At 35.5% G+C, this 24,105-nt stretch overlaps 1 protein-coding gene, 1 long non-coding RNA gene, 1 other non-coding gene and 1 pseudogene across 5 annotated transcripts; 1 reads left to right on the forward strand and 3 right to left on the reverse strand.

Moving 5' to 3' along the window:
• Positions 1 to 1,548: 1,548 nt before the first annotated feature.
• Positions 1,549 to 3,198, forward strand: LOC104700577 (scarecrow-like protein 15 pseudogene; annotated as a pseudogene).
• Positions 3,199 to 10,099: 6,901 nt separating this feature from the next.
• Positions 10,100 to 10,206, reverse strand: LOC147950277 (small nucleolar RNA R71). Its single transcript, XR_015565563.1, has one exon. It is a non-coding gene; the product is annotated as a small nucleolar RNA R71 (small nucleolar RNA).
• Positions 10,207 to 12,482: 2,276 nt separating this feature from the next.
• LOC109132198 (uncharacterized) lies at positions 12,483 to 13,416 on the reverse strand. 2 transcript variants are annotated; one of them, XR_015596286.1, is made up of 4 exons: positions 13,279 to 13,416; positions 13,073 to 13,159; positions 12,909 to 12,990; positions 12,483 to 12,620 (listed from the first exon to the last, which is right to left on the reverse strand). It is a non-coding gene; the product is annotated as an uncharacterized LOC109132198 (long non-coding RNA). The 2 variants fall into 2 exon arrangements; XR_002037447.2 differs by lacking the exon at positions 12,483 to 12,620 and having other exon boundaries at positions 12,853 to 12,990.
• Positions 13,417 to 20,859: 7,443 nt separating this feature from the next.
• Positions 20,860 to 22,755, reverse strand: LOC104700587 (homeobox-leucine zipper protein ATHB-21-like). Of its 2 annotated transcripts, none has more exons than XM_010416136.3 (3): positions 22,519 to 22,755; positions 21,921 to 22,258; positions 20,860 to 21,352 (listed from the first exon to the last, which is right to left on the reverse strand). In XM_010416136.3, exons 1-3 carry the CDS (start codon positions 22,604 to 22,606, stop codon positions 21,116 to 21,118), a joined length of 663 nt encoding a protein of 220 aa, XP_010414438.2. In that variant the 5' UTR covers positions 22,607 to 22,755; the 3' UTR covers positions 20,860 to 21,115. The 2 variants fall into 2 exon arrangements, with proteins under 2 accessions (XP_010414438.2, XP_010414421.2); XM_010416119.3 differs by having other exon boundaries at positions 21,921 to 22,261.
• Between the last annotated feature and the right edge of the window lie 1,350 nt (positions 22,756 to 24,105).

Genomic DNA, 24,105 nt, shown 5'->3' on the forward strand with positions numbered 1-24,105 from the left:
CGCGTAAGACTATATACCAGAATGATTCCTAAATCTGACACTGCTCTCCAATTTGGCCTCAAGTGTTTGATATGAATTAAGAGTGAAGAATTTGCATAATTGCACTACATGCAATTATGCTAAAACAACATGTACACTTGTTTGTTTGTTTGAACTAGAGTTATCATGTGTGATATGCATTACCGATCTAAACTTTATAGTAAATCTATCTATTACACTGAACTAGTGGCTACTTGCTATAGCTAGGTTTTTAACAAGTAAACAACAAGTAACAACGTACAACCGCAATATGATTTTCATAACTAGGTAGTTTTCTTTGGTCAAATTGTTTTACAATATTATGGTTACACAAAAACTTTATGCTTTTATTTTCCTGATTTAGCTACATGAATTATATATATATATATATATATGTACACAACCTTTTTTTTTTCCTTCTTGATATGCTCAAATTAAACCTTAGGGCTACTCTCTCAAATTAAGAGGTCATTGTAATTACAAAATATTAAATCAATAATTAAATCGGATTCAAGCAATTAAAATCAGATCTAGAACTCTAAACTCTTTGGTAAAATAATTAAGTTTCATTGCAATTATTATCTAAATTTAAAACCAGAAAATTCAAATCTCTTTGTAAAATTTTAGGTTAAAAATCAGCTTTAAAAACAGGTTTAGATTGTTCACAAAATTACTAAATCAAATCTCTTTGCAAGAAATAATTTTGCTCATCAAAAGGTTTTATCAGGAAAATCAATTATATTCTCATATCAATCAATAATCCTAAGATCTAAATTCAGATGGCTAATCAAAGATCTAGCATTAAGAACAACCTATGATGAAGATCTAGAAAGATAAAGAATCCTAAATAAACAGATCTAATAATTCATAAAATCTCTGTGAAAAACCCTGAACCTAACAAGCAAACTACTCAGACATATTCAATGAAGAACAAAACATAATTCTGAACAATAAGCAATTGAAATTAAAAGAGTAAAGAGAGAGTTTATGAATTCTTCTCTCAAAGCAGTTCAGATCTCTCTCCCAAAAGCTCTCAAAATCCCACAGGGTTGCAGAAAATAAAACTTGCTAGAATAAAACTTGAGGGTTTTCTAAAACCTAAAAATACTATTTATATGTCCAAAAACACGCCAGGGACTAATGATGCAAATATGGAAAACTTTGGGGCAGATTTGTAAAATTTACAATACTTGCTTCTCTCTCGGCTAAACATGGTGTTGATCGATGCTAAGGCAGTGTCGATCGACACTCTCATCATTCCTCGGCTCCAAGTTTTTTTTTCTTAGCTGAATTGCTCCAAAATCCCTTTTAAATGCTCCATTTTGCTCATTTCATGCCAAAATCCTAGAAAACCTGTTAAAACTCTAAAACATCGTACAAAACAAATCAAAAAACTATAAAAGACTCCTAATATCATGGTTAAAAAACATAAAAACCATGATATATCACTTGTTTTTTGACAACCCTTTTTCATTGTCCTTTTTAAAATTTGTCTACAGTCCCATTACACTGATATAAAAATACAACAATTACAATTCAAAACCTCCCACTTTCACAAACCCTCCTTCTTCAAACATGAGAGTCCCTCCTTCATCAGACACCAACAGTAACTCAAACCTCGTTTGCTTTAACGAACCCACTTCGGTGCTTGACCTCCGTAGAAGCCCAAGCCCAAGCCCATCCACCGCGGAGGAGAAACCACTCCTCGTCTCCGATCAGTTCCCGTTAGACGATGATGATCATCTGATGCGTTCTATGGATTTGGATTCAATCATGAAAGAATCATCTAATTTCCCATCTTCTCCTCACTTCTCCACCGCCGTCGATCCTCCACTGCTTCCTATCTTTCCCGATCAGCTTCATCCGCCGGAGTTTCCTGATCACGGTTACGGATTCAACAACGAAGGTGGAGGTGGACTCGATTTCGTAGAAGATCTTATCCGAGTTGTGAATTGTGTTGACTCGGACGAGTTACAACTCACTCAGGTGATATTGTCACGGCTCAACCAACGTCTGAGGTCTCCGACGGGAAGGCCGTTAAAGAGAGCAACGTTTTACTTCAAGGAAGCTCTCGGTTCTCTAATAACCGGAACAAACCGGAATCAAAACCGGTTATCTTCCTGGTCCGAAATCGTTCAAAAGATCAGAGCAATCAAAGAGTTCTCCGGTGTATCTCTGATCCCTCTCTTCTCTCATTTCACGGTGAATCAAGCGATCCTTGATTCGTTAACCTGGCAACAACAACAACATCAATCATCATCTTCTTCTTCGCCGCCGTTCGCTCACATCGTTGATTTTGAAATCGGATTCCATGGTCAATACGCGTCTCTCATGAGAGAGATCGCCGAGAAATCGGTCAACGGGATCAGATTTTTAAGAGTGACGGTGGTTGTTATGGAGGATTTCGCCGTCGAGACGCGCCTCGTTAAAGAGAACTTAGCTCAATTCGCGGCGGATCTGGAGATCCGATTTCACATTGAGTTTGTTCTTATGCGTACATTTGAGGTGTTATCTTTCAAATCGATTAGGTTCGTCGAAGGAGAGAGTACCGTCGTTTTGATATCTCCGGTGATCTTCCGTCGTTTAAACGGAATCTCCGGTTTTGTTAATGATTTACGGCGAGTTTCACCGGAGGTCGTCGTCGTCGTCGATAGCGAAGGATTGACGGGAGGAGTTGGATCATTTCAGAGAGTTCGTTAGCGGTTTAGAGTTCTACACGACGGTGTTTGAATCTCTCGACGCCGCAGTCGCAGGTGGTGGTGGTGATTTGGTGAAGAAGATCATTGAAACATTTTTGTTGCGACCACGAATCGCGGCTGCGGTCGAAGCGGCTGCGGATAAGAGAGGAGGGGAGATGATGACGTGGCGAGAAGCGTTCTGTTCGGCGGGGATGAGGATGGTTCCGTTGAGCCAATTCGTTGATTTCCAAAGTGTTTAGTGGAGAAAGCGCAAGTCAGAAGGTTCCACGTGGTGAAACGACAGGGAGGGTTATTGCTTTGCTGGCACGAAAGACCTCTCGTTGCCACGTCAGCTTGGCGGTTTTAATAAATCAACTGGGATTAAGTTGAGTTGGATTTGGTTTGTTTTTATTATTTACTACTTGTAAGTTGTAACCATTAGAAAATTTACTAAAACATTCACCAAAAAATTGGCATCAATCACCAGATGAAACTTTAACAATATTGACCGCTAGAGTTTAAGTTGATATAAGAGCTAGTAACCTTTGATGTACCATCTATATAATTCAAAATGAGAATCACAGTGTTTTTAGTCTAAATGATTTGGTTTATGTTTCACAACTAAAGTTTAACCCTCAGTACAATTTGAGCTATTTTTTTTGCTTTATGTATAATGATTTATTACTATCCAGTTATTCTTTGAGAAGGCTCAAATGATCTGGAAAATAATGAATAAAAGACATTACCGTGGCTAAGATTGAGAGCCACGGTAGTTGACCAATCGAAAAACTATCATGTAATGATTAAATTATTTAATTTCCATGTAACGTGGATCTTCTCATTATCCCTGTGAAAATGGTTCGTTCTTTTAATTGCCTTATTTTTAAAGAAAATAAGATTATCTTTTAATATTACTAGGATAATACCCACGCTACATCGCGAGATATTTTATTGAAATTATATTTGAATTTAATTTATACCAAAAATAAAATAAAAAACTAATTTTATGTAGTTTAAAATCATGTTTTGTTACACATGCTTTCTTCTAAAAAAGCAAGAGGATTAGTGATCAAAATCATTTTCTACATGATTTCATTGGGAACATGGGATGGAAGTCCAACAGTAAATCAAAACAACTTTACAAACAAGTAGAGAATCACAAAATCAGTTCCCATACTGATAAGTTAATTAAAATCTTAAATATTCAATAAAATACTTTTCCTAATTATTTATTTAGTTTCTTGTATTGGTCAACTATTTTAATTTCATAATTTGTATATATTTCATATTTATAAATATTTACTTGTGTAAAGCTAAATATATAATAGCTTAATAATATAAAATTCTCACACATATCACTAATTATTTTTTGTAATAATTATATGCCAGTTTTTAAGAACACGTATTTGTTATACTATATAGATCAAAATATAATTAAGTTATAACTATATGTTTCTTTAAACCTCTTTGACATCATTTATGAATTTTTATAAATTTTATGATAATATACATTAGTATAACTTACTTACACACTAATTTTTTAGTAATTAAAGCTATTATAAATTAAAGTAAAATGTTGATTATGTTTTATGCACATAATCATATTGTATGCATAAATTTATGAAAATAAAATTAATTTATTAATTGGATAAAAAACGTAATGTGCCTACTCCCTTTCTCTCGACTTTGGATTGGGACGATGATATGAGCTTTGGCTACAAAATGATCTTGAAACAAAATAAAGATGAGTCGTTAGCTGGTCTAAGGACTTCTCTAACTAACCCGAATAAGGTGGAGATGAATGATGGATTGACAAGAACCACAATAGATGTGAAAGTCTATTGATACTTCTTAGAACACTCAAGAATTCGGACACACTCACGAATTAGAGAGCAAAGGTTTCTTTTGTGAAACAGAAACAAGCAATTTTATTAATCAAAAGGTAAAAAATAAGAACTACAACTCAAGGCATTATATAGCCAGGTTCATAACTTATTCTATGGAAAAACACATAAATCCTGCAAAGAAAAACAAGGAAAATCAGAAAAATAAAGGAAAGAGACGTTGGGTAGAAAAATAAAGGGTGCCGATTAAGGCAAATTTGATATCTTGACTTCATGACATGATTCTTCTTCGATCTCAGGATATTCTGGACGAGTGAGAGAGCCTTCTAGATGTCTTCTAGTGCCAAATAACACGTGCATAAGTAGGCTTCAAGTTTGGGGGTGAATAAAGCCCATTTAGCCTTATTACTTATTAGCGAGTCCACTGGACATGTGTTTACTGTTAGGTCAATATCTGGAGATGTATAGCAGTTCTCTCGACGCTCGCTGGTGCTACTGAAACTAGACTCAGAAAGCTTTAATTTGATATATGGCTCATCTCCTGGAACGTCCTGAATCGTCGGAGGTATTTCATTGAAGACGGCCTTTAGTTGGGAGCTCTCCGATGGGGTTAGGCGAATGGCTTCAAACTGATCAAGGGGGATCAGTCCTTCATGTTCCAGCTGCTCCAGAAAGATGTTGAACTTCTTCTCTATGCTTTTGCTCCTGGTCCTAGTCATTGGTCCGCTTGGCACATATGGAGCTTGGATAATATGGCTTGGTGGTTAGATGTGCTCATCACTACAGCTGGTGCAATCATAGATGTGCAGAAGGGACACATAACACTGAATGTAGAAGGTTTGAATATGAACTTTGAGATGGATAAGCTGAGGAGAGTCCTCAGAGTTTCTACTATTGATGGACAAACTTTTTCTGTTGAAGAAGTTTCTGATATTCGAGCATCAGGCTCAGTGTCGATCGACACCTTATCAGCATCGGTCGACACTCCTCCACATCCGAAACTGAACTTGTCCACAACTGATGCTCCAAATCATAAAGCTGTTCCCAAACAGACACCTCCCAACTCCACACTCCAGAGTCCTCAAGTAAGGCAAAGGTATGCATCTTCTTCACCCAAACCCACTCCTATCATCAACAAGGCTTTCAAATGTACAAACACTGTATTGCAGTTAACCAAGCCACGAGATTATCGTAGAGCGCTTGTTTCTTCTGTTGATGATTTTGCAGGACATAAAAGAAGCAAACCCAAACCTAAATCCCGCCCTGGTCCTGTTCCTCATGTCCTTGGTAGACCTCACTCTTCTACTGCTTATACACCACCTTGGATGAAGAGTTCATGCTGTGGGAGACATTCAATGCCACTTCCTGATCCGCCAGATGACTGATCCGCTGCCAAGTCGAGCTAATGACTGAAAACAAGCGCTCAGTGGGAGGTGATATATCATGGTTTTTGTGGTTTTCAACCATGATATAAGGAGTCTTTTAGAGTCTTTTGATTTGTTTTCTAGGATGTTTTTGAGTCTTTGCAGGTTTTCTAGGACTTTGGCACATAAGGAGCAAAGTGGAGCAATTTGGATCATTTTGGAGCATAAATCTCGAAGAATCAATTTGGACTCGGATAAAAAAAAGGGCATCGATCGACACCACTCAAGAGCATCGGTCGACACCCTCTTCAGCCGATGAAGAATCACGAATTTGGAAATTTTACAAATCTGCCCAAAAGTTTTCCATATTTGCATCATTAGTCCCTGACGTGTTTTTAGACATATAAATAGTATTTTTAGGTTTTAGAAACCCTTAAGTTTTATTCTACCAAGTTTTATTTTTCTGCAACCCTGTGAGATTTTGAGAGCTTTTGGGAGAGAGATCTGAACTACTTTGAGAGAAGAATTCTTGAACTCCCTCTTTACTCTTTTAATTTCAATTGCTTATTATTCAGAATTATGTTTTGTTCTTCATTGAATATGTATGAGTAGTTTGCTTGTTAGGTTCAGGGTTTTTCACAGGGATTTTATGAATTATTAGATCTGTTTATTTAGGATTCTTTATCTTTCTAGATCTTCATCATATGTTGTTCTTAATGCTAGAACTTTGATTAGCCATCTGGATTTGGATCTTAGGATTAATGATTGATATGAGAATATAATTGATTTTCCTGATAAAACTTTTTGATGAGCAAATTACTTCTTGCAAAGAGATTTGATTTAGTAATTTTGTGAACAATCTAAACTTGTTTTTAAAGCTGATTTTTAACCTAAAATTTTACAAAGATATTTGGATTTTCTGGTTTTAAATTTAGATAATATTTGCAGTGAGAACTGATTTTTTTTACAGAAGAGTTTAGAGTTCTAGATCTGATTTTTAATTGCTTGAATCCTAATTAATTTATTGATTTAATATTTCATAATTTCCTGAGAGATTCCCTAGGCCTAGCTTTTTGATCCCTTGAATATACAATAGTTTATTTTAATACTTTTGCATTGCTTTTATTAATTCAAACCATCTTGTTTAGCGTAATAATAAAACTCTATAATTTATTGTGTAGACTTGAGTCCTTGAGGAATTCGACCCCTAAGTATTACAGTGACCTCTTAATTTGAGAGAGTAGCTCAGGGTTTAATTTGAGCATATCAGAAGGCAACCCACTTCTAGGTTTTTCTTTTCCTTTTGAGTCATTTTTCTTTTTGCATTGAGTCAGTTTTTGTTTGAAATTTGTTTGAAATCATGAACTATCTATCTATCATGTTGCTTTTAACTTGTGTTTGAGTGTTTCTTAACAGAATAATCATCCAAGGATTGATCCATCAACACAACACTGCAACTAACAAGGAGTTTTGCCCAAAAATCACCATTCATGATTAGTGTCGATCGACACTGAAATGGTGTCGGGCGACACCAGCTGGTAACCTGAAAACAGTTAATCTTTTCCTTCTAATTTTCAATACGTTTTTGTTTCTTTTTGCTTTCCTCTTACTTGAAAACACTGGGGACAATGTCCTTTAAGTCTGGGGGAGGTTAGTACTAACTACTAACATAGTTTTTGTCTTTAGTATGTCAAAACCAATTTTTGTTTTTATTGAGTCAAATTTTTCAAAATTGTGTTGGGGACTATGATTTTTCTTTTTAGGTGTATTGCCTTGGTTGATTAATGCTGCAGATCGAATCCACTATTCCGACTAATGAAAAATCCAATGGCTGACCAGTAAACCAGAGACATCTAAATTTCCAACTGAATCCATAAAAGCATGAGGTAACTTCTGCACTTTTCTTTTACCTCATCAAGGAGATTGATGTTCATAGAGCTTGACTCCTTGTTCATACCTGAAAAGTAAGATTTTCAAAAGAAAATGGTACTCCTCTCCCTTATTTAAGTTGAAGAGATTATTCCTGAGAGCTTTGTTTAGAAAGAAAAAAAGAGAATAAAAGATAAGATGATTTTGATCAGTTTTTAGAGGTAGGTAATTACTTGTGACCTCATTATTCTATTCTTGAGTCAAATGATCACGCAAAGTTTGGAAGCGAGGGGGAGGTAAATTACCGATGACCCCATTATTCGCCTACACCTTTGCTTGTAAAAAAAAAAGTCAGTAAAAAAACTGCAAAGCAAAGCTCAAAGGAGGATAAGAATAGAATAAGTCTGGGGGAGAGGAAGACTATACCACATGTTGTAAAAAGATATATCTTTCTTGTTATGGTATAGTACGGGAATGAGTCTAGAAGGTTCTTGACATTGATCAAATTGATAAGACCCACCGATGAAGGCTTAATGTAGGAAGTAGTAGAATTTGGTTTGAATTTGGGATGCTACGAATGTCAACAGAGAAGTACATGGTGGTTTGATTTGGATTTGTTTACTAAGCATATGGATTATGGTTTGGATGATCATGGCAGTACCTTAGAGAAAAAATGAGTTTATGTGTTTTCAAACATCTTTCACATGTCTAAGTTTATGTTTTGCTTGAGGGCAAGCAAAGGCTAAGTCTGGCGGAGTTTATATATCATGGTTTTTATGGTTTTTAACCATAATATTAGGAGTCTTTTATAGTCTTTTGATTTGTTTTGTAGGATGTTTTAGAGTCTTAACAGGTTTTCTAGGATTTTGGCATGAAAGGAGCAAAATGGAGCAATTAAAAGGGATTTTGGAGCAATTCAGCTAAGGAAGAAAACTTGGAGCCGAGGAAGGATGAGAGTGTCGATCGAAACTGCCAAGGATTTTCCTGATAAAACCTTTTGATGAGCAAAATTACTTTTTGCAAAGAGATTTGATTTAGTAGTTTTGTGAACAATCTAAACCTGTTTTTAAAGCTGATTTTTAACCTAGAATTTTACAAAGAGATTTGGATTTTCTGGTTTTAAATTTAGATAATAATTGCAGTGAGAACTTAATTATTTTACCAAAGAGTTTAGAGTTCTAGATCTGATTTTAATTGTTTGAATCCTATTTAATTATTGATGTAATATTTTGTAATTTCCTGAGAAATTTCCTGGACCTAGCTTTTTGATCTTTTGAATTTACAACAGTTTTATTTTAATATTTTGCATTGTTTTTCTTTATTTAAATCAACTTGTTTAGCGTAATCATAAAACTCTATAATTTATTGTGTAATCTAGAGTCCTTGTGGAATTCGACCCCTAAGTATTACAGTGACCTCTTAATTTGAGAGAGTAGCTCTAGCGTTTAATTTGAGCAAATCAAATTTTGGCGCCGTTGCCGAGGACTCTTTGATCTACCATTAGATTTGTGTTTTTAATTTCGTCTAAATTTTACTTTTTATTTTCTACTTACACGTTTTTGTTTTTCCTCTCTTTGGTGTTTCAGGTGCATGCCTCCTAGACCTCACACAAGGAGCAACAAGACTGATCCTACTGTGAATCTTTCAAACCAAGAGTTGGGAAAATTTGAGCGTGAGAACAGAAAAGCAGCTAAATCCTTGAAGATGGTTAACACAGTCATTTTGATGCGTGATGAGAATGGTGCTTTGAGGGATCAAGAGGGCCACTTGCGCAATGAGCAGGGCCAAAAGATTGATGCAGAAGGCAATGTGATTGCTGAAGCTGTTGGTGACGAGCAGGCTGATGGTGTCGATCGATGCCAACTTGGTATCGATCGACACCCACTTCCTGCAGACAGACGTGGAGCTGCAAACCACGTTAACAATCTGGTTCGAAGATAAGGGCACAACCGATATTTGATCAGGACCATTGCTGACTACAACCGGGCTGATTTTGTGTATGAGAACCGGTCTGCTATTGTTCCTCCTCCATTCCAGAGGAATGATTTTGAGTTGAAACCTGCATATTTTCAACTAGTTGGACAGAGACCTTTCTCTAACCTGCCCAATGAGAAGCCTTTGGACCACATTGAACATTTTGAGGATCTTGTGACCAGTATCAAGGCTAATGGAGTGACTGAGGATTACATCTTCTGCAAGCTCTTCCCTTACTCACTTGCAGGAGAGGCATCTCAGTGGTTGAAGCAGTTAGCAGCTGGATCATTGACAAATTGGCATAACGTCAAGGTGGCCTTCCTCAACTACTTATGATGATGCAATGTCAGATGAGTTGAGAGTTAAGCTATCCTCTTTCAAGCAAAGACCAGATGAAGCTTTCAAGGCAGCTTGGGTGAGATTCAAGGCTTATCAAAGGGATTGTCCACACCATGGTTTCTCAAGAGTTCAATTGTTGAGTATCTTCTTCAGAGGATGTGATTGGGAGTATCAGTTAGCTTTGGATGTTGCAAGCCATGGAAACTTTAAGACAAGATACCCAGAAGATGCTGAAGCTTTGATTGAGAATTTGGCTTCCAACAATAGCACTAAGAGAGCAGATACTGAAAGGAAGAGATTACATGGAGGATCTGATTCAAAACAGCTAGCTTCTGTTAATGCCAAACTGGATTCAGTTCACAATCTTCTAGTGGGTAAGAAGTCAGTCCAATTTGCTGCTGAAGTTGAGACATTTGAGCCAGAGCCAGAGAATACAAAGGAGAATGTCAACTATGTGTATGAAGTTGGGTATCAAGGTCAGAGATTCGGTAATCAACAAAGTAACAAGCCTTACAGTGGTAACTCTTCAGGCTACACTCCTAAACCAGATTACCAGAAGCAGCAACAAAACAATGGTCATACTAGAACCTATGGGAACTCTTCTTATCAGTCTCCTCCTCCACAGACTTCTTCTGAAAGTAGAATGGAAGCTATGCTAGAGCAACTTTTGCAAGGTCAAGAACAGTTATCAGTGAAATTCAATGGGAAGATTGATAATGTCTACAATGAGCTTACTGGGAGGATTGATGCTTTGAACATTCAAGTCAAGAAGCTGGAAAATCAGGTTGTCCAGACTGCTGGGTCTGTTAAAAGGCAAGAGGGATTTCTCCCTGGAAGAACTGATTCAAACCCCAAGCATGCTTGCAATGTCATATTAGTGAGGGATGAAGAAGATGGTGAAATTGAAACTGCAGAAAAAGGAGAGCAATCGGCCAAACCCGAGACGGAGAATTCGACTTCAGACGATGGTGTCATTCGACACCACTTGTGTGTCGGTCGACACCCCTCTCAGACAGAACCAGAAACTGCAAAATCTCAGGTTCCAACAGCTGTTAAGAGGGTGTACAAGCCTAAGGTCCCTTTTCCTAAGCCAAGAAGGTCCAAGCAGGAGCTTGAGGAAGCTAGATGCAAGGCAATGATGGATAAGGTGAAGATAGAGATGCCTTTGATTGATGCAGTAAAGCTTTCACCACCACTTAAGCGGTATGTGAAGAGGATGGTATCCAATGGTTTGAGCCCTGAGGAAGGAGCACTACTTACAAAAGATGTCAGTGCAATTCTTTTAAACCAGCCTGTTCAAAGGAAGAAAGAGAAGAAGTAAGACATGGTTGTCTCTGAGAAAGTGAGTGCAATGATCCAAAGTAGGATTGCAAAGAAGTTACCAGATCCTGGAAGCTTTGTACTTGATTGCTCTATCTCTGCAGAACGGTTTGCTCACTCACTTTGTGATCTAGGCTCTAGTATTAACTTGATGCCACATTCTGTTGTTATGAAACTTGGGATGACAGAATTCAAGCCATTATCTCTTATCTTAGCTGATAGATCTCAGATAATTCGTGAAGGTGTCTTAGAGGATATTCCAATTAAGGTTGGGAACTTCATGATTCCCACTGATTTTGTGGTGCTGAAGTATGATAAAGAGCCTAAAGACCCTCTCATCTTAGGAAGATCCTTCTTGGCTACATGATGCAATCCTAGAAATATCAACTCATCAAGAATTGGTTCAAGGAAAATCAAGATCAAATTATAAAGAGGTATTTAGGAGACAATCAATTCATGGCTACATCAAGAAAGTGTCTAGATACAAAGAACCAATCTCCATCAATGATGATTGATAAAATCTCTCAAATTTATTCTTGATTTATTTATGTAATTAATTTGATTTATTTTGTATTTATGTTATTGATTTGTAAATTGAGTCTATATAAGCTCATGTTTCCCTTCATTGTAAAGATATAAAATATTTTTGGAAAAATAAAAGGGAGAGTTTTCTCACTTTGAAGCTTAGGCTTTTGTTTTACTTGTCTTTTCTATTGTGTGTGATTCCTTTAGAAAACAAGTTGAATCTTTATCTTTGTGTGTGATTCACTTAGATATTGATTTGTGTTCTTATCACAAAGTCATTCCGCAACTTTGTGTGGCGAACTTCGATCCATCATTCATCTCCATCCTATCCAAGTTAGTTAGAGAGGTCCTTTAGACCATCCATCGACTCACCCCTATTTTGGCTCACAGACGATCTTAGTTTTTAAAATATTTTGGCATAACCATTAATGTAAGACTTACACATTCTAAATTTAAACAAAAATAATTATGATACAGCCTTCATTGTTTTTTGTATTTTAATTAAACAATCGTAAGTCACATGGACAAACAACATTATTATTACTTTTGTCGAACGAACCAAAAAATACCAAAAGAATTAACCAAACAAGAGTATTATCCGGACGCAAACAACAAACCGGGACATGCAATTTTGATAACTGGTTCCTCATTCCTGAGAATCTCAAAATTTTCCTCCTCTTTCTCTTCATCTGTACCAAAAAAAAATCATTGTCTTCATCTTCTTTTATTAGTAAAAAGAGAGTTAGTCTCTTTTGTATTTGTTTCTTAGATCAATCAACTCTCTTTTTTATTTGTTTCTTAGATCAATCAAATAATAAGGCTTTGAAGATTGTTTTTCCCTGCATCAGTAGGTATAGATTCAATTCTTCTTTTGTCATCATATGATTCGTTGATACGTTTGGACAATTTCGAAATCAGAAACATGAAATGAATATAAAAGTTTTAATTGTTGATTGATCCGCTTATCTGATCTTAACTCATTTGGTTGGGAAAACATGAGCTGCTCTATACATTGTCTTTCTCAAGAGATTCGGGTCTCTTCTTTGCAGGGGCAAGTTCCTACAAAAGTAAAAAATCAATTTTGAAAAAAACAAGTTTTGCAATGCTAACATTAGAATAATGTTTATGACACAATTCCTACCTCATCCAAAGAAGAATCATCTTCCTATTCAGAAGAAGAGTCATCCTCTAGTGTAGATGAAGGTTCCTTTGCAAGGTTTTTCTTAGTCTAAAAGCAAATTAAAGGGACAAGATGAATATAAATAGAACACTCCACAATGTAAACTCAAGTTAACTAAATTTGTCACACTGCTCACTACAAATTAAACAATGAGACTGACGTTATACCTTTTGCTCTTCCTTAGATTCAGAAGAATCTGATGAGTTAGAACTGCTAGTTTCTAGCTAATTTGGTACCGTTTTTTCAGTTTTCTCCTTCTGGACAGCAGCAATCAAGTTTTTCTTCTTCTTCTTTGGAACTTGGATGTCCAAATCTTGTTTCATATCTCTGTTACTTAACAAAGAAATTAAAAACAGAACATGGTGTTGAGAACCTAGTTCTTGAAAAGGCATAAACAAAAAAAAAGACAACTCATTGTAACACTCTCATTCATCACAGTGCAACACACTCTTTCAATAAACAACTAATCCCCAAATCGTCCTCCACGCAAAAAGAAAACAAAAACTAATGAGCCAAAATCATGCATCCAAGAATAATTGGGGAAAAATATGATCATATGTGTAATTGGGAAGCTTAGTTGACGAATTGATAATAGTAAATGCACATTACATACAAAATCTTCTCTTTTGAGCATCTTTCAATGGAGGAGTTAAACCATGTCTGTGTTCAACTATATTAGGTGCGGGATCACCAGACTCCCTAACCATGATCAATATGTGTAATAACAAATCAAAGTATTCAGATTACTTTTAGTCAAAATTTACATATTCTGGTGGTGTTGACTAAAATTTACATGGTACCTCCGATTGACTAAAATTTACATGTTACCTCCGATCTCCTTCAATTTCAAGTTTCAAACACATAGCTTATCAATACTCATCTCAAATTCACAGCCTAGAAATCTTTCTTAATCCCCAAAATTAAGAAACATGAAAGAATATAATTATGTTACCTGGAAACGAAAAGTAGGAGGGAGGCGGCTTTGTCGAGAGGCCGATATGTATGAGAGTTACGAATACTTGAGTTAATCTTCTCGACGAATCCGCTAAGACCTCTACCGCTACTACCATCTTCTTCGGCTAAAGAAGAAATCAATACTAAAATTGGGTGATAGAAAGAAGAAGAAGAAATCGATCGGTAGAAAGAAGAAGAAATTGATCTTCCCTCTTGGCAAAAGAAGATGAGTTGTATTAATTGTTATAATTTAATTGGTTACAGATTTTTTCTGATGTGTCAGTCTCTCCTTCAATACAAAAGCTGAGCTGTCAGCACCTAGTAAAAAACGAAGAAATTTTATTGTATTGATAATAAAGAACCATTCGACCCATGCACTATGAAACACTCACATATTTTTTTTGGAGCTGAAGCAATGTGTAGCCAACAAGGCAACAACAACACCAAAGATATTAAGAAACTTACTGAACGATCCCACATATAGCATCACTTTCACGCCACCATTTCCAAAATAATGAACATGTTAGTTTCCTGATCTGATTGCCTCCACTGTCCAACTTTTACTTTGAATTTTGGTATGCCTAGATTCGATCACACGCGCAACATCCATATAAACGTAATTCCACTTGTCGGAGATAGTCTCCGGAGCCGTAATAGGCGATGAACACAAGGGAATTCGTGAAATAAGTGACAAAGAAAGTGTTACATTACCACCGTTCTGACAAACCAACCTAACTGCTCTGTAGCCCATCCTAGTGACAAAACTCTCAAACCTATCACAATCTTTATTATGTTCATACTCGCCGTCCAAACAATCCCTAAACCCAAAATTTAAAACTTTGTTACTTTCCTAACATAACTAATCAAAAGAGCTATACATCATGTTTTCTTCATCTATGATTTCTGTTATTTTTTAAAAAAGTATTAAGTAGTCTCCTTATTAGATTTTAAGTTTCAAGATGGGGGATTAGTTATTAAATTTTTATGATTTGATTCTTATTTCAAGACTCATTATTTGTAGGTTCTACGATTTATATGTTTTTATAATGCTGAAACTGGTCTGATCATCCATAATCTAGAAGTTAAGATTTCTGCATCAAAAGTATTCGGTAAAGTGCTTCAATGAATGTACATCATATCGAGCAATTATTTTTTAACTTATGAGAATTGATTTTTACCAAACACTTCCTCTTACTAATGGTCTAGATAAAAATGCGTATGAAAATATCATTGCGTAGGTGTTTATTTGATTGTTTGTAAAAAAACTACTCAAATGGTTCTTCATGTCTTGAAGGGTCTGCTAAAATGTCAATGTTCAAGTTTCCGAGTGAATTACAAATGACATTGTTCTGCTCCAAGAAATCTTTTTTTCGAATAAAATGTAAAATTTATTCAATTTTTTTTTAACAACAATTGCAGTGTTTGGTTGGACCGCTTTAGCTTACAACAAATACTATTTTTTGTTTTCTAAATTAAAAGATTCAATAAATCGTTTTTCCACTATTTTTTATTTTACTTATCTCACTTTTAAACATGTTACTGCATATTAGGCAACCATTCAAGGAGTGATTTTCTAATGGGGATATTGGAAATAAAAGATTACTAAAAAAGAGTTTGTTCATATATACCTTTATTTCAAAATTGTCATGTATACCTAAGATACACATTAAAATTAATGAATCCAAATTTAACAAGTTTTAAGAAGAGAAATCTAAAAATATATTTAGATATACAATTATATAGGAAATATAAAGAATTTTGTTTGTGTTTTTTTAATAAAAAAAGTTATATTTTTGATAGAGAAATTTTGTTCTAAAACATTTAGAAAACGTTTCTTTCCAAATTTTCTTGTTTTACTTTTCTTTTTTTTTTTGATCAAAGAGGTGTTATCATTCAACTAGATAGAAAATAACATACAGGGAAATGATTGTTTGGGATACAATAGACATAAAGCAATTGTTTGGGATACAATAGACATAAAGCAATAGAAGTACAATGATAGATAATAGCAATCGATGTGAAGAGCTTGAGAGCTATGAGCCACATGCTGGATAGAAAAATGGAACTTGTAAGATCAAGGCAAATCGATGCAGACTCCATGAGCAAGTCAAAGGAGTATAAAGCCACTGTCTTGAATCTTCGAAGACTTGGCGGAGATGAGAATGACAAAGCTACGTTGCCAAGGGGTCAAGCATCAGTGTTGTGGCTCTGATGACCGGTTACTAACAAGGTAGTTGGTGGTCCAAGGTTGAAGGAGTAGGCCTTTAAAGGGTTGTGGTAACCACTACTCCTTGGAGTGAGGGTCATAATGCCACTAACCTTTAAGGTTATATGCAGGGACTACAAAAAGTAGCAAGTATACGGTTTAAAGGTCTTTAAGATTTGGTGAGGTATGGGCAGGACAGTGGTGAAGCACCGGTAATCCCCACTCCATAGAGGTGGGATCATAATGCCGAGCTTCACCAAGTTGCCTCCATACATGGGAACATCCCTAGGGTATCCAACTAACAAGGTTTTCAAAAGATTCCTATGCCATTATAGCAACAATGTTGATTTAAGGTTCAAAAGCAGTCTTCGGACTAAAGAGACCATTAAATTAACCAAAAACTGCTTAGGGTGGGAAGGAGTAGAGTTCAGATCAAATTCGGATACATACTGGTCTCGACACAAGAGATTATCAAACAACCTAGAAGGATCCAGTGATTTGTTACCGGGAAATAGTCGACTTGACCAAACAAACAACACTGGTGCTAACAGGTTTGAACTTGACATAACATTATCTAAATCGGTTCGGATTAGGTACCAGTTTAGGGTTGTGACATAGTTTAACCAAGGTAAACTCTCTACCAGGTAGCTAAGATATGAGTGGAGAGCAGCCTGGGCCATGGAGATATCATCGGGAAAATAGCGAGCGCTGGGTTTGTTGAAATCTCCATCAATATCTTCCATGGCTCCGGCATCAAAACAGAGCTCTCGTCCATCTGCAGCCAAGTCAACCACTTGGAGAGAGGATGTAGATCCGAGAAGCGGAGAGATGTTGCAGTTGATTGCGAGATGTGTCAGATCGAGGGATAGAAAACAAGGTTACCGAGGCGGTCAAGGGTTTGTGGAGGCGGTTGCAAGATCAGAGAATCAAGTTCGCCGAGAGGGATGGACGGAGGTGGAGGGAAGATGGGGAAGAGCTGAAGCTTATGCATTGTCGGAGTCGAGATCTGAGATCTCAAAGGGCCTCCGGTGAAGAGAACAAAGACCATAAGAGAGATGAGCGGTAAGAGGAGAGGACGAAGGTTACAGATCCAGAGCCCAGCGACGCCGATCGGTCTCGACGCCGCCGGGGGAGGCGTCTTCGGTGGTTGTGCTAGAGAGGATATCGGCTAGGACGAACTGTTAAATTAATTGGAGATTGCAATATTTTTATTGTTTTATAAATATCAGATTTTGTATTCTAACATTTTGTAAATGTTCTAATAATTTTAGAAAAGTTTTTATTCTAAATACTTTAGAAGTCCGAATTTCAAAATTCTATGATATTCATAATATATATTCTATTGTTTACTCTATGTTCTAAATATTTTAATAAATATGTTATACGATTTAATAAATATATGTTTTGATAACGTTGGAATATGTTTTACAACAATGTTTAGAGAATATGTTTATTGTTGACGGTTAGAATACGATTTAATCTATGTTCTCCACTCCTCTAGGCACTAGTCGAATATGTTTATTCTTTTACTCCTCTACAAACGTATAGTCCAATACTCCAATTACTTGTTGACGGTCTATACGCTAGGTTAATTGGACTAAAGGGCCTCATGGCCCAATAGTATTTTTGTTGTTGCTTCCACAATCTGCATATAATCCACAAGAATTTACTTTATTTAATTATTGCAAGAACTCATTTGAGCACAAATAAACTATTTTGAAAACTATCCTTTTAGATGCATGGATTTTTTAGATTTTTATACACAATTAATTTGGTTTTAATTATAGCTGGTGATAAACGAAACAAAAATCAGTGGCTTATAAGTAACCATCAGAAACAACGTCAACTATGTATGTGACTAGCCCACAAAATTATTGATGAAGTTTGGTTGCACAAAAAAAAAAAGTTTAAAGTTTTAGCTATTGTACTATAAATAAAACTCAGTCGTATCGATTTTCATATATTTTCTTTTTTACAATCGGAAATTTGGAATTCTTTCCTTAGATAGCCAGCAGAGACACTTGTAAGAAAACTTTCCCAGACCTGAACATCGAGGCATTTCCACCACCTTCCTTTCCCGGCGCCAGCGGTGCTTTAGCTCGCCGACGTCGGGAGATCCTTCAACTTTACCATTCTCCATCCAGCTTTTTCTTACATAATTTTCTTTGCATGTCTTTTTCCCCTACTTTTTTAAGCTTTTATCATTTCTATATAACCCTCTTGAAAACCCAATAACTGGATCGCTCAGCACTCACTAGATGGCGATGGTTTCCGGCAAACCCCATCATCCTTCATATGTGTCCAGATTCCATGGCAGCATATCGAAAATCCACGGTTGCATACAAATCTCGATGCGGATCTCCATGCTCCCTTGAGAACTCTTTCTTCCCGGTTTCGTTGAAGGCAGGAGAGATCCCTCCTGGACCTTCAGATGCGCCTTGCCGAGAAGAGACGCCGATGGCGCACGGCAACTCCAGGGTCAAGGATTTCCTTTCAAGCTGGATATCTGCTCTAACCAAACACCACCATCGGAGCTTGGCAACAAACCCGCTGCATCCGGAGACTCACCACCCATCACAAATCCTATCGATCTCTCCGACCAGCCGCCAAGGCGCTCTAACCAGGTTTTGGCCAACCAAAGAAACCCTAGGGTTTCTCTTGATGGATGCAAAAATTGTCACCGGTCCATTAACAATGTCCAAGCCCATTAAACCCAGGTCCAAAATTTCTGAACTCTTACTAAACCCATTATCAAAGATGTTTCGATATTATGTGAGATACCTTTCTCAACTTTTATCGACATCCATGATTGGGTCTTGGTTTATCAATGTAAAAATCTGGGTAAAAGCAATTCCTTGACGAATTCTGCACATCTCAGCTCAAGGCTTTTGGGAATCTCGCTACTAGCTTCTAGCCACACCAAGGGATTGAGGAAGAACGGCATTATGACCCCGGTTCCAAGGAACGGTGGTTACTGACACTTCCTCAATCTCCTATCCCCATACCCCATGATCAACGAACCATGTAAAACCAGGTACGCTACATTTTTTAGTTATTGACGCCAAACATTAGCCAATGGTGTGATCAAGATTACAAACTCTATGGACTCCATCTGAGAAGTAATTCCCCATTGCGGCTTTGGTTTTGCTTTAACTCCCTGAGAACCCTGGTATTATTATCCATATTGGCTTCGAATTATGAACAATTCTGCTCAATCTTCAACCATCAAGCCTTTTTCAGCCTTGCTCCAATTCTTGTCAATCTACTACTTCGTGTAGATCTTCTCAAGTCGGCGAGAAGCACAGATTTGACCTCTTCGTTAGCCAAATCGTCTCATGACAATGGCTATCTCATCATCCATTGACCTGTTCATGGAAGAAGGATCGACAATTCTTGATCTTTCATGTACCGAAACTCTTCCAAGATTTTGCCTCAAAGATCTCAAAAAGTTATTGCCGATCAACTTTATCTATTTATGTTTCTATGTTGTTTTAGCATTGGGGAATGCTCTATCTTTATGTTCTCTACCATGCTTGTATGAATCGTATATCTTATAATTAATGAATGAATACGAGTGTTTGACAAAAAAAAAAAAAACAATCGGAAATTTGGAATCTTTGTGATTCAAATAATAAAACGATTATAGTAATTAAGTCATGTATATATCAAGATATTAAAGTCAATATTGTTGGACTGTCCTATAGTCATAAGCTATCTAATTTTGTTATCACATGAAGCGAACCCACATTTATTTTATTACCCGATTGAGCTACATTTTATCCGAATTCTTTTTGAAAATTTTGGGCAAAATCTTATCCTCCAAATTTAAAGTTCTATCGTCGTTTTGTTTGTGTTTGTACACCATGTGCAATACCATTAGCCTTTTATTTTCCACTGTGCCATTTAATGTGCTAGATTGATGATAAAAAGTCCTTTAAACCTCATCGTTTATATTATATAGCTCATAGTCATAAAATATAAAGTACTTTATTTTTATAAATTATGTTTACATATTCCACCGTCCATGTCGAAACACGTACGTAGCAATCAGACCAGAAGTCATGCTTTAGAATCTATGCTATAGATTCCAATGGTCCGTATTCTATCTAATTTAATGATTGTATACGTATCACACTATCACAGTATCAAATTAACTATCACGTATGATACGTAAATTTTCCATTGAAGTCGTTCACTTGCAACAAAAATAAAAAAAAAATTGTTCCCAAGAGTTTAAAATAGATTTACTATAAGAAAACAGTGACAAACGCAATCCGTGATGCGTAGCTCAATTTCTATAAACAATCTATATTGTTAATTTGCATGATTTAAATGGATTAATAACGACATACAGTAGCTTGTTTCTTAAACTGTAGTAACCCATTCTCAAACTTGAACTGGTTATACGGTTTGGTTAATCGATTATTGTAGCTTTATATTTTCAATATATACAACTTAAAAATTTATTTTAGTAGTTTGTTTTCAAAATATTCATATGTAGTCTGGATAAAATTTAGCTACTATGACATGAATATGTGCTGAGAACCATGAATATGCTAAATATTAATGCATAAAGAATATAAAGAAATCATTAGAACAGTAAAATTTACTTATAACTGACAGCTATATATACATTCGTTTTTGTCCAAACTTGACCTTAATCGACCTAAACAATCCACAATATTACACTAGTCACTAGCGAATTAGACCCAGAATTCTATCTACATTATGCTTCGTTGTAGATATCGACCAATCATATGTTTATCTAGTTACCACAATTAACCCCTAGCTATATATAAATACTTTTATAACGGGATAAATAATAGATTAGCTAGTAAATTTTTTCACATAAACTGGCTCATCCATTCTAAGCCATCAAAATAATCCGGCGAGTAGAGCAAGTTATCACCATCACCGTCCACACAAATGTCGTAGTCTCCAAAAAACGGTGTGGCCTGATTGGCTTCGACGGTCACAGAAGATGAGATCGGACTGTTGCTTATTAAAGTCCCTTCAACTCTTTGTGCAAGACGTTGGATCTCTCTTTCAGCCTCATAAAGCTGTTCCTTTAGTTGAAGAACCTGAAAATTTAAAATTTTGATTTGATTTAATCACTTTCCCATTAACAGCTAATCATATTATAAGTAGAGTTTGATTTGATGAGTTTTATTTTGTGGACCTGGTGATTAGAGAGGCCCAATGAGTCAATGACTAAGACAAGCAAGTAACCACTAGAAAACAAAGGGGGTTGTACGGAAAGATAATTACATATAATGACACTTTTGTTTTTTGCTGTTCATTTTTCTGTATAATTTTCCAATATAAAACAAAATAACCATACTACAGTTATCCAAATATCATTTATAATTCTCAATTGCTTATATATAATGTGTATTCGTTTCACTTGGTATTTGCATTATCTTGTTAAAAATATTCCTAAAACTTAATCATAATGATATTAACGACTTTGTTATTTTTTGTTCACATATAGAAAAAGAAAACTTGAATTAAAAGAGAAAAAACGGGTAAATTAATCGTCAACTTTATCAACTTATCCAAAATTTAAACCTATCGTTAATTAACTTTATCATATTTATAGATTAATTCACTTATCTTTTGGAAAGAGAAGAGACTGTAATAAGAACCTACCTCAGAACCAAGACGACACTTGTCAACGACGACGTTTTCGTATGCGTTCTTGAGTTTAGTGTATTCATCCTCAACCCGCTTGTTCTTCCACCGTGCACGGCGGTTCTGGAACCAAACCGCGACTTGACGAGGGTCAAGACCTAACTCCGATGCCAGCCGATCTTTCCTTTCGGACTCAAGCTTATGATCGTCTTCAAAGCTGATCTCCAACATTCTTACTTGCTCATCACTCAATTTTCTCTTTCTAAACCACCCATTATTGCCTCCTCCTCCACCCTCTTCTCCCCCCGCAGCACTCTTGCTCTTCCTTTTCCTACGCCGTGCTGGTTTTGCTTCTCCTGCTGGTCAAACAGAAACGCATCAAAACCAATGTTACAAGAGACTAAAAAGTCTTCGAAGTTTTCAACTCTACAAGTCATCTCTAGTACGTTTGTGAAAAAGACTACATAAGACAAACTTAATATCCAGGAAAAAAAAAACAATAAAGAAGACCCACTTGAAGATATATCTATAACCAAATTTGGGTTTTCTGTTTTATATGAAAAAAAAAAAAAAAAAAAAAAAAAAAAAAAGATTGGAACTTTTAGTATGTGCAAACCTTGTTGTGGTACCAATGAAGTATAAACATCAGGGTAGAACTGAGAGATGAGTAGAAGATTATGATCATCTACATTCTGGTTATTCATGTTTCTATCTTCTTCTCTCTCTCTTTCTCTGTGTGATTCAACAGATTAGTGGTGTTTTTTGTCTCACTTTTTCTGCAATAAGAGAGAATATGTGTTGGGAGAAGCAGAGGACTTATCATTTTATAAAGGAGGAGTAGGTGTCAAGGGATGGTTTGATTAGAGTTTGTTTTTCTAATTTATTATTTCTTTTTTTCTCAGATTTGGGCTTATGATTCTTTGTAATTACATAATTGCCACTTTGCATATCAATTCTAGTAGGTCCTCAAACTACATGTACATCAGTATATCAGTATCTTACTATTGTTTCATATTGCAAAGACATACTTTGTTATCTTGGCAAATATCAATATATATATATATATGTGTGTGACAGCAAATAATTAACCTATTAATATTAATTGGACTATAAAATTCATTTTAATTATATTATAATATAATTGTATTAACTTATAAGTAAAACCAGCCGTATAATACTATACATATTAATTGTAATTGGAATTTATTATGTATATAGATATGTGCGTATATTTTACGTAGAACAACTATAATTCGCAACTAATTAATTAGTTCAATAAGTTTTCAAATATACCATCGTAGTTTTAATTAGTCATGCTTGTATATAGTTCTTAACTTTTGAGCAATTTGGAACCAAAACTCACTTAACTACATGGCTCCTAAATCGTTTGTGTTCTGGCATACAAATCCTTGATTACTTTAAGAAGCATAAACAAGTCAATTCGTTCATGTGAATTCATTTGAAACATTTTCCATTTATAATATACTTCTTAAGGTTATATTATATGGATATTTACACGTATTCTTTAAAAGAAACTAAAAGAGATACATGTAATTATCATTATATATAAATGTAATGCGATAAAGGTTTTGCGTGTGATGAGAGGATTAGAGGATGTCGTTATCACCATGATATGGATAAGTCTCAGCAACAAACTAAAAGAGAGAAAACATAAGTGACTTGTCTTTCAAAAGGTACTTTACTTTTTTACTCCTGTCTCTCGTTTATTAATAATTTTTACTCACTCTTTCATACGTTTTCTTTAATCGGGTTTTTAAACTCGAAACATATACTATTTCTACTTTTAAGCTAACGTTTAAATATTATATAGCTAAATGGAAGATATTTTTAGATGATTCAGTGTGCTAAAATCATAAAATAAGACGTAATCTTTTTTTAGCAATGACCAAACATACGCAAAATCTACTTTATTAAATAATATGTCAAATGATACACAAATATGAAACCAGATAAAAAAATGCATTTAGATATTAATACAATGCATCCATATTGTAAATTAGCATTTCATGTAATTTAATAACATTTGTATGTTTAGGAAATCCGCATAAAATTAAAGTTATAAACCATGGTCATCATAGAAGGTTTGATGGTAGTTTGACTCCCGTAATACAAGAAATTCTTAGAGATAAAAAAATAATAATATAATAATACCTACCAAATTTAGGATTTTGGTACATATATA

The sequence above is a fragment of the Camelina sativa genome, chromosome 1 (genome assembly GCF_030686135.1).
Source record: "Camelina sativa cultivar CO46 ecotype springtype chromosome 1, ASM3068613v1".
Lineage (NCBI taxonomy): Eukaryota > Viridiplantae > Streptophyta > Magnoliopsida > Brassicales > Brassicaceae > Camelina > Camelina sativa.

Bases quoted from the DNA above. Each gene is read 5' to 3' on its own strand.
- LOC104700587 (XM_010416119.3), bottom strand. From the start codon at position 22,606: ATGAATAACCAGAATGTAGATGATCATAATCTTCTACTCATCTCTCAG. The intron at 22,262-22,518 runs GTTTGCACATAC...CTGTTTGACCAG, and splicing joins TTCATTGGTACCACAACAAG to CAGGAGAAGCAAAACCAGCA. The intron at 21,353-21,920 runs GTAGGTTCTTAT...TTAAATTTTCAG, and splicing joins AGTGTCGTCTTGGTTCTGAG to GTTCTTCAACTAAAGGAACA.